General features: G+C 32.0%; 1 protein-coding gene across 1 annotated transcript; it reads left to right on the top strand.

Annotated features, from left to right (window-relative positions):
- The first annotated feature begins 4874 nt into the window (after positions 1 to 4874).
- On the top strand, positions 4875 to 9287 carry LOC110033561 (putative E3 ubiquitin-protein ligase SINA-like 6). The gene is made up of 2 exons (XM_020737588.1): positions 4875 to 5224; positions 8525 to 9287. Exons 1-2 carry the CDS (start codon positions 4907 to 4909, stop codon positions 9191 to 9193), a joined length of 987 nt encoding a protein of 328 aa, XP_020593247.1. The 5' UTR covers positions 4875 to 4906; the 3' UTR covers positions 9194 to 9287.
- Positions 9288 to 11370: the final 2083 nt, after the last annotated feature.

Here is an 11370-nt window from a genome sequence, read left to right as displayed (position 1 = left end):
CTTCATATAAAAAATTTAACTAATTTTAAATATTAAACATGTAACCACAAAAGAATTAAGTGAAAAGTAATATCCTCTAATGATTAATATGTATCATGCATTTTCTCATATCTACTTTTATTAAAAATATTATTAAAATTATTCATCTCTTACATTTAGCAATTTCTTGATATATTGTACTTTTCAGCATCAGTTCGTTGAATCACATGTTGAATTTTGGATGCAATCTACAACTAAATTCATTTCCAATGAATGGCCAATTACTATTTCAAACCGTTCAAGGAGTACTCGTGTCTCGTTCTCTCTTGCTCGTGGCTTGTGATTCGTGACTCGTCTCTGTGAACTTCTTTCTATTCTGAAATTTGAATCTATTTTTTCATTGAGTGATAGTTCATAGCTCAGTCTCTCTCTTATCTCTTATTTTTATTATTTGAAAAGATATTATCACTATTTGGGGCTAAGATGCAAGTATGATTGTTTTATTCTCTAGTTAGGGTTTGGTACTTCGAAGTACCGACGACAAAAACTCATACTATTTGGGTTTATAACCGTGATGTTATTGTTTTTGGATATTTGATTTAGTTTGACTCTTTAGTTTGTGGCTTAATTTTCATTCTCTCATATTGGTTGAGTATTAATATGGATCACAGTTTATTTGACTGAGTGATAGTGTTAAGTGCGAGTCACATTTTATATCAATATGGATCACAGTTGTTGTTTAAATAATATCTATAAATTTAGGACATGCTGACAATATTATTATGTTGGAGTTTATTTACATTTTATTGAACTAAAATTTTGTCGAGACAACTATAAGCATGCTACATTTGGCCATCATTTGAAATCGTAAATGTGTTTCATAGTTTTTTTGTGCTGGTTCATTTGGATTCAGAATTTAGTTCAGAACGCTTATGATATTTATCGGTTTGTTTTATTGAGATGCTTAGTTCAACTGCATATTTATAACAATTTCAGTTTGGAAGATTTTATATTTAATCAATTTTTGTGTTTTGTTTGGCTAAGATTAGTTCGCTTTTATATGCAAGCAATTAGTGTTAATGTCTTGATAGTTGTCTTCTTTGATCTATTTTAAACTTAGAAGCCATGCATATAACATTTTAACATATATGCATATAATTGCTCGTGGATTTCTCTCATTGAGATGTTTCATCACAGTTTGTATTTGCATAAATATCTTTTAATTTTATTTAGAAATGCAAAGACATTTTTTATTATGTATTTAACTATATGTGAACTTGACATTAAATAAGTTTATGATTTTTAATGTGAAGCTTAGGCAAATGCATGAATGAGATCTCATGTAATATTTTATTTTTATGTTTAGTTGTTTGCAATGTCAATATTTGAACAATCTCAATCTACATCAACTAGTGAACAAATGTCAGTTTTCATACAAGATAGTCATGATATTTCTCATAATATTTCTCAATCTTTTGAAGTTGTTATTTGAAGTAATAATACCGACATACAAGCTAAGAAAGGTAGAAAGAGAAAATTCATTGTGTGAGAGTTCTTTGTGGATGTTAAATCTAATTCTGGGTCCTTTTTGTCCAATGCATTTGATGCAGGGTAAAAATCCACACAAAAAATAGGCACAACTTCACGGCTTCTTAGGCACATTAAGGAATGTAACAAGATAAAAGCAAATGTTTAACAACTCATTGACTTCTCTCATATAAAACAAAAAAGGTCAAACTTCTTGTCTTTTGAAGTTGATAATGACTCAAATATTCTATTTTGTGATCTCAAAAATTATGACTAGTAACTCGTAAGAGAGTTAATTACAAAATGATAATTATACATAAGCATTCATTAATGATATTTGATTTAATGTATTGTTGAAAATGTTAAATCCTAATTTTGAGAGACTTTCAAGGAATATCATAAAAAATGATTGCATAAAATTCTATTGAATGTGAGAAAGAAAAGCTTATATGTAGCCTAAAGGATCTTTATAGGGTGTCACAAACTACAGATTGTAAAGCCACTAATTAAACCATAACATATATGTTCATAACTACCTATTATATTGATGAAACATGGAAGTTGAAGAAGGTAATCATCAATTTTATTAAGTTAGAGCCTTCACATACTGACACTTACATATATGATGTTATTTGTGAATGCTTGTTGAAGTGGAAACTTCAAAACAAAATCTTTACAATTACTTTATATAGTGTAAATATTAATGAAGTAGCAGCTATTTCATTAAAAATAAATTTTAAATCATGGGAAAAGTTACACTTTTATGATATTTTCTTTTATGTGGAGATTGCACACATATCTTCAATATTCCAAGATAAACTATATGAGGTTCAGTACATCATTCAGAAGATCAGAGGGTCAGTAAAGTATTTGAAAAAAATCCTCCGTGAGATTACATAAGTTTGTAAAAGTGGCTAAATAATTAGGAGTTCTAACTATAATATCTTTATATATTAATAGTTTTTATAGGTGGACTTAATTTTCAACGTGTTGGAGTTTGCATTTATTTATGGAAATGATTTTCATCACTATGCAATTAGATACAATAATAATTAATGGTTGTAAGCTAACTCAAATGGGTTGAAATATGAAAAAATTAAAAATTTTCTTTCAATTTTTAATATTATTACGAAGAAAATCTATATTACTCTCTATCTTATTATCAATCGCAACAATACTATGTTATTTTTAATATTATGTACTCCAATAAGACTATGTATTATGCAATGAGCACTAATCTATACAATTTATTAATTAACATAAAATGATTAATGACTTGCATGCGAGATGGATTTTGTCTCCACAAAAAATCTTTTTGTGCGAATTTACAAGTCTAGGATCCAAAACAGGATGGCAGATGCACTTAGCAGAAAGTTGGCACTGCTATCCAAGCTATAAATTGAAATTAGAAATTTCAAAGAATTATAAGACCTATAAAACACTAATTCAAATTTCTCTACTATTTGGTAGCATCATGATAATTCCCCATCTAATTTCTCATTATTTTTTATGACACAAATTTCTTTACATACCATATTCGTCTATTTGTATGCAACTTATAAAAGAACTGCATGTATGTAGACCAGCAGCTCACTCAAAAAGAGAGTAAATAATAAACTAGCTGCAAAAAAGATTTCTTTGGCCAAGATTACAACTAGTTGTTATTCATTTTGTTAAAAAAACATCCAGTATTTAAATCATACAAAAGAAAACTACAAATTATCAATTTATATGCACCTTAGCTAATACCGAATCCATCTCATGACAACTTTGGTTTGCCCATTTGTTAGTAGATGATACATCAAACTTTGCTGCAGTGAAGTCTTTAGGTGGTTCCAATGCCTCTTTCTAAAAACTGCTTATGAACTTCACATCATGATCGAAGGTTAGGCTTTGAAATAAACCATGAAGTTGATTGATCTCACGAAAAAAACGGATGAACAATATGAAGAGCATTAAAAGTATTTCTGCAAGCAATGAAGTGTGACATTTTAGAAAATGTCCACTAATACCATGATGGAGTTTATTCCTATTTTGTTTCTCAACAAATCCATAATAAAATATAAACTAAGCTATTCACAATGCTCGATAATATTTAAGGTGTCACATAAAGGAACATTTAAAGTAATGAGAGTGTTTATTGGTTCATGCAGAGTTTGCATATAATTTGATCATTAATCATTCGAGTGGCATGTCACCTTTTCATATCGTTTACTCCTAACAATCCAATCATACTATAGACTTTACCATCCTACATAAATGCTAAATAAAATTGCTTCTTAAATAGCTCATGATCATATGAAATTTCCAGATGAGGTACGAGCCAAACTAAATCCTTTCAATGCCCAATACAAACATCAAGAAAATACACATCGGTGATACAATATATTTTAACATGGTGATCTAATGATAATTCATCTTTGAAAAGAAGGATTTGCTCCAAGCACATACTCAAATCTAAGTTGTATGACTTATCATCGACAATGCATAAAATATTTGTCTACCACCATATATATCCACCTCATCTATTTTCAATGTCTTGGATATTTTTGAATTCAGATATATCCTCTAAGTCACACCCAAATGCAAGAGTTTGGGTATGATGAATCAACAATTTTTTTCATTGTAGAAATGACCCCCTATTTATAGAATCAGAAGATACCGAGTGTGCAATTACATGTTTGCCTGTGTTTTAATAAGGGTGCTAAAAATTACTTTGGCACATTTTCGTATTCATAACTAATTTTGACACATTTTCATATTCATACTCAATTTTAACACCTCTTCGTGCTCATAATCGCTTGAATCGGGGCACCCAATGACTCGACAACCTTATCGCTCAGTCAGATAACAGTTGTTGGTTAGTTAGATGACATTCGATAGGCTGAAAAGTCATTAGTTGACTTTTTCGAGGGAAAGTTTTGAGATGAGGCACTCCTTTCGTTAGGATAATCTGGACTATCAGGCACAGGGTGTACCAACATAATCTGATGGGCAATCCTTCTTGGACAAAGAGCCTTCTCAAAGGGTTTTGCGAGGGGCAGTTTGGCCATTTTAAGATAAGCTTCATAATCTGCTTGGAGAGTGGGTCGTGAACAACTGCCTCCTGCATTGAGTTCCTTCCATCTTTCATTCAGATATACTTCCGTTCAATTAGGTTGTTGTTTCTGTTTCTTACTATCCCTATACAATGTCATTTGATTTGTCATTGAGACTCATTATATTTTCTAGAGATTCATGCCTACACATGTTTTATGTACAAATATCAATCACTATTATCAACCAGCTGACATGCTTACCCAACTTAATTATATATATATATATATATATATATATAACCTAAGAGAATGACATCATATATATTCGCAAAATAAATTCATGTAGAGGAAAGAAGTGTTTGATGAAAGTTGCCATTTCGGAGGAGATGATGGCGAGGTTCTGCTTGGACGAGGGTACGAGCGGGAGCAAAAGGAGAAAGAGGGGCAGCGAGGAAGACGAGAATTCGAGGAAGAAGACATGCGATCGGGGCAAAGGGGAATGTTCGGAAGCGGAGGAGGAATCGTCCGATGAGGTCGGAGACGAAGTGGAGGAGATGGCCGAGGACGAAGGTTTCCGCAGAGGTAATAATAATAAGAATGGAGAATTTAACTTTCGGATTGATTCAGAAGTTCTCGACTGTTCTATCTGCTTCGAGCCCCTTCGTCCTCCCATTTTTCAGGTCAGATTTACTGAATCATCAACCCTCGATTCCCCTGTTTCTTTGTAGAAGTTGGAATTGGAAGACCTGCGCTTGTTTCTGTGCTTTATATAGGAGATTCATATTTACTTACTACCAATAAACAACATGGATATAGAATCCTAATTGTATCAACTGCTTGAACTTTCCTTCCGAATTTTCCCTTCCGTCACTGCCGCAAAAACTGCTACATATAATCTGCACAATTTTTTATGTTGTTGCACTGAGCACTATTCTCTGAAACAGGAAGATGGTACCGGATTTAGGGATTTGAGACATCGTGAAAATGACATTTCCTACACGGTTTCCAATGTTTTTAGTGTCCAAAAGTTCACCTTAGTTCTCAACATGAAATGGCGGCACTCCTAGATATGTTTGTGCTTTTTAGGATTTTAGGTTTGATTTTAAGTAATATTATTAGATTTGATTTTTAGTAATATTATCCAATAATTGGCAATCTTAACTTCACCAAAATATCATATTATGTGCTTAGAATATATTTGACTGATTATATTCGACTGATTTTAAGGTTTCTATTTCTTACAAATGTTTGTCATTTTTTAAAGTTAGCTTTTGCTTAAGAAGTGGTCATTTATGTAATATATCATCTGCAAATATTATTTTGTAATGCCCGCAAATATTATTTTGTAGACGCTGATACGCTGATATAAAATACAGATACAACACAACATGTACATGACACAAATATACAAAGTTGCACTTGGCACATGACTCAAATGTACAAAACCTCACTTGGCATGCCATGGACATAATGTTTTCAATGTTCAATACAAAATATGTTATTAGAACCCCTATTATCTATATTTTCTATCAAAGGGTATTATCAAGTGAAATATAATAGCATATGTATCAAACAAAAAGCTTAAGGACCAAAAAATAGTTTGATTACAAATATATTTCAATAGTTAATCAAATTTAATTATTTTCTTATCAAATGTACTTAATTTCTAGGAGTGACTTTTCGATATCAACATTATATTGTCCACAAAAAGCCAAAAGAATAAAAGAGTATTTAATTTTCAAAGTGTTTTTGAAATATATGATCACACTGATGCATTATCTTCAATAAGCACTTGGCATCACAATCATCATCATAGTAATATCTTTTTCATTAAAATATTCACCATCGTCAATAAAAATATAATATTCTAGTCTACTTTATAAAAAACAAACACTTCATTACATCTTATGTCTCGATTGTGACTTGCTCTATTTTGATTGTGTTTGACTTTAATTTTCAAAAAAAAAAAAAGAGCTCATGTTTGTGACATTATTTGAGCTTGTTAAACAAGTGTGTGGGAGTGTTGGAGCCTTGTGTGCCTGACAAAAACATGAAAGATTTTTTGAAGCATTTGTGCTAGGTAGAAGGCACATTACTATAAATTTATTTTGGAAGGGTTCCATAATTAATATCAAAAGAACTCGTTGTTAGTGGAGTGTGTGGTGGAATTGAATTTGATGGTGCCTATCTTTTAAGGTAGTAAAAGAAGATTAGTGTAAAGGTTTTAGTGAGGATATAGGTTATAAGGGCTAGGTTATAAGGTGGTTTTTTGTGTTGGTGTTAAGGTGATGAACTGTCACAACATTTTGTGAAGTTTTTTTGTAGGGTTGAATGGCTCAAGTTTTTTGAGTGTAAGCTGGTTAAACTGAGGGCACAAAGGATTTTCTGGTGTTAGAATCCCCACTAATATATAACTTTGATGCAGATAATAAGAGCTTGTTGATTCAGACCTTACGCAAGCTCCGTGATGTTCTCGCCTGGACAGTGATGGAAATACTACGAATCTCTATCGACGTTGTCTGCCACCTATTGAACATCAATCCGACCATCAAAACCATTAAACAAAAACTCTAGTCGTCAACTAGGGCCTTAACCGAGCCGATCCACGAGGAAGTGTCGAAGCTTGAAAGAGGCCGGTTACATTCAAGAGGTCTAGTATCTAACTTGGACCTTAAACATTGCGATGGTACAAAAAACCAACGACAAGTGAAGAATGTTTGTAGACTAGAAATTTTTATATAGAAAATTAAGAAAGAAAAAAAATCATAGGGCCTTGTTTTGTTAGAAATAAATCATTATAGCTTAATGAGTACAGGTAGAGACCCTTATCCAACTAGCGGACAAAGGATTTTTCTTAAGATTGTCCTATAAAGAGTGTTCTATAAAGAGACTTATTTCATATATATGTTCTAGCTGGATTTTTCTTAAGATTGTCCTATAAAGAGTGTTCTATAAAGAGACTCATTTCATATATATGTTCTAGCTGAGTAATTGAATTTTGTTTTTGCTTTCGAATTGATCCGGATGTTCTGGATTGGAACATCTTTTTCTTCCCCTCCGTCTGCCCATTTTTCAGGTCACAATTCTTGAATCATCACCCGTCGATTTCCTTTGTTTCTTTGTAGAAATTGGAATTGGAAAACCTGCGATTGCTTGTGTGTTATATATTGGAGATTCATATTTATTTACTAATAATAAACAACAGGGATATTGAATCTTAATTGTATCAACTGCTTGAACTTTTCTTACGAATCTTCTATCCGGTGACTGCCTGATAAACTGCTTCACATAATTTGCAAAAAAAAAATTTTTGTTACCCGGAGCTCTATTCTCTGTAACAGGAAGAGGGTAAGGGACATAGGGATATCTTGCATCATGATAAGGAAACAGGAAAAATGTTTAAAATTTGCAGGATATGAATATGGTCATACATAGAACTTGATATGTTTTTGTGGAGAGAGATTCACGCACATCCTCAAGGATTAGTTTTTGAACTTGTGAAGAACACATATGAAACGTGATAATATTTCTATAAGGTATGAGTGCTCATACATCTTAGTTTTCGGTATTTTAAACTTGCTGTTATTACTCATGCATTAGTAGGCATATATGATTATTATTTATTTTAATTAAATTTTAATTTTATATGCCATATGTGGTATCCTGCATTTGTCCTTGAGTAACCTTAAGAGGTTTTGAGCTCTTTAAAACGACACATTAGAACTTATCAAGAACACATAGCGGCCCTTCTAATGTGTTTGTGCTTTTTAGGATTTTTGCTTGATTTCTTAGTAATATTAACCATTAATCGGCTATCTCAACTTCACCAAAATATCATATTATGTGCTTGGAATATATTATCTGAAATTTTGTTTATGAAGTGGTCATTTATCGTAATTTATATTTCTCTGTAAAATTTATGCTTCTATGCAAAATTTCAGTCTCATGAATTTAACAAATTATTTTGCTTGATTTTCCAGTGCAGAAACGGACATATTGCATGCTATATTTGTTGTCCGAAGCTCTTAAATAAATGTCACGTATGTTCTCAACCTATCGGTAACCGGCGGTGCATCGCACTCGAGAAAGTCATCGAATCCATGTTGAGCCCATGCAAATATGCCAATTTAGGATGCAGAGCTGTTCTATCCTTTGCTGTGAAAGCTGATCATGAAGAATGTTGCGGTCATGCCGCTCTCTTCTGCCCAATCAGCAACTGCACATTCTCTGGCTCAAGAAATCTTCTCTTCGCACATGCCAAAAGGAAGCATGGTAACATTTCGATGAATTTCTCTTACAATCTATCTTTCATGATTGCTTTGGAAAAGCATCAACGTTGTATGATTCTGCTTGGGGAGGATGGTCATTTCTTTCTCCTCTTGAACTGTCATGAGACCTTTCTCGGGAATATTCTATCTGTGATCTGCATGACTTCGAGTAGTCCCGAGTATGATGAGTTCTCATACGAGCTCGGAGCGGATGGCGGGGGAAGTTCGCTTCGGTTTAGGACCTGGGCAGAGAATATAAGGAAGTGGAATGGATTTCATTCTTCTAAGATTTTCCTAGTTGTTCCAAATAGCTTCTTTACTTCCAACTCTCAATTGGTTATAAGTGCTTGCATCTATAAATCTATAGGTGTGGTCAAGTAATGTAAGTCTTTTTTTATTTTTGTTGATCATTATACTTAGAAGCATCTGTAACAGATAGATATATGAGTTTTATAATGATTAAGCAATGGAAACATGATGAAATGGTGCTTTTCCTTTTTTTTTTGTTTTCCTTAATTTTCTATCTTTAACTTAAAATGTAAACATTAAGATGAACAATGGTATTTTGTTGTAAGAAAAAAAAAAAAGAATGATCAACTATATTATATTCTAATTTTTCTGTACTTTTGTGCAAGCTGATCACCATGTGCTTTCATTGTTGTTGATGACTTATGTTTGACATCCTCCGATTACTTTATGCATGGTCAGTATGATACAAGTTATTGTAATATTTTAGTTTAGAAAATCATTGTGAAAAGCACAAAATATGCTTTATTTTATTGACTTTAGCCAATATTGATGTTGTACCTTTGGGTGTAAATGTGTTGAGCTTGAGAGAGCTCAAGATTGGCTCTTTTTCAGCACTCGTTTTATTTTTTTTTTTTTTTTTTGTTCGGCTGATCTTTGAAATAGCTTGTGAAAAGTCTGTTTGTGTTCAACTAGAGTAAGTTTTTTTTTTTATTCAAATTAAGTTGTGTGCGGCTCGAATTTGAGCTCAAGAATAACTTTGATGGAGCCGGCCCACATGGCTCGTGCTCTATAGCGGGATTTCTTGCATTTAAAGACTCCTGAAGGTGTAAATGAACTCCTCCCACATGTGGGACTAGATAAGAAGAAATATTGCGTCGGACTCCAGACACAATATTTTCTCCTAGACAAGACCGTGGTTTTGTCTATTCTGGCATTTACATGCATCTATGTATTAACTTATCCAACACCTAAACAAAGACTGTAGACTGTTGGTTTGTTTTTTTTTTTTTTTTTTTTTTTTTTTTGGTCATTTCCATGCAAAATACCCAATCACGGTGTATTTACATATCTAACATCTAAATTTTAATTTTTACATTTATACCACCCAATATTTTTATATACTTTTTTTAAAATACAGTATAAATAATCAATATAAAAAATAAATAAATATCATCATTTAATTATTATTTATTATTAGCAAAAAATGAGCCGAACATGAACAAACAAACTTTTAATCATTTTTCAGCTTGTTTATAAATTGAGCTAAAAAAAATTCTTCTTGATAAACTTGCTTGTTTAACGAATAAATTTAACACGAGCTACTCAACGAGCCAAAAATGAGCTGTTCACGAACAATGAGTTTTTTTTATGACCCAGTTGTACTTTGTAAATGTCTTTCTTAAATAAAATAATTTTATTAAACCATTGGACCCAAAATAAAATAGTTTTTATGTACCTGCTATCCAATACTTTTAATTTTAATATTCACATTTATAACTCTCAAATTCTTAACATCATACCAAAACTATAACTAACTTTAATTTTCTTATGTAGAATACATCTGTATATATATATATATATATATATTTTGATATAATTATGATATTAAGATGAGGTTTATGTAACTAATAAAATTTAAATATTAAACATGTAACCACAAAAGAATTAAGTGAAAAGTAATATCCTCTAATGACTAATATGTATCATGCATTTTCTCATATCTACTTTTATTAAAAATATTATTAAAACTATTAAAATTATTCATCTCTTACATTTAGCAATTTCTTGATGTATTGTAGTTTTCAACATTAGTTCATTGAATCACATGTTGAATCTTGGATGCAACCTATTTCAAAGTGTTGTTGTTGATTGAAATTGTTTGAATAAAAAATACTAAAAAGTTGCAACCACCTCCAATGACCGCCATTGCCGGCCACTGTTAACTATCATAGGCTGCCGCCTGCTCCTTGCGACAAAGCACTGTACGAAGCAACCTACGAAGCGACGTTTCTTCACGGACATTGCGTCAATCCCGAAGTTGGTTCATTGATGCACTGATTCTAACTCTCTCCTGTGATCCTCCCTATTGTGGAGCGACAAGTATATCCACGCACGCACAGAAGTTATAGCTCGGGAGTCTATGTAACTCTTTTCCGTATGCGAGACAAATGATTGTATCAGTAACCATCAATTTATAGTGGATCTCTTCAAGTAAGCCAAATCCCGTGGGTTTTCATTTTTTTGGATTTTTAATGAAATTTTTTTTGGTCTTTCATTTATATTATTTATATTATCTGAGAGTGTGTTTT

This window comes from Phalaenopsis equestris, unplaced genomic scaffold (assembly GCF_001263595.1).
Source record: "Phalaenopsis equestris unplaced genomic scaffold, ASM126359v1 Scaffold000002, whole genome shotgun sequence".
Taxonomy (NCBI): domain Eukaryota; kingdom Viridiplantae; phylum Streptophyta; class Magnoliopsida; order Asparagales; family Orchidaceae; genus Phalaenopsis; species Phalaenopsis equestris.
This window is presented reverse-complemented; position numbering and strand designations above follow the sequence as displayed.

Excerpts from the sequence above, each read along its gene's own strand:
- LOC110033561 (XM_020737588.1), top strand. The coding sequence starts at position 4,907 with ATGAAAGTTGCCATTTCGGAGGAGATGATGGCGAGGTTCTGCTTGGAC. Across the intron at positions 5,225-8,524 it reads TTCGTCCTCCCATTTTTCAG|TGCAGAAACGGACATATTGC; the intron begins GTCAGATTTACT and ends TTGATTTTCCAG.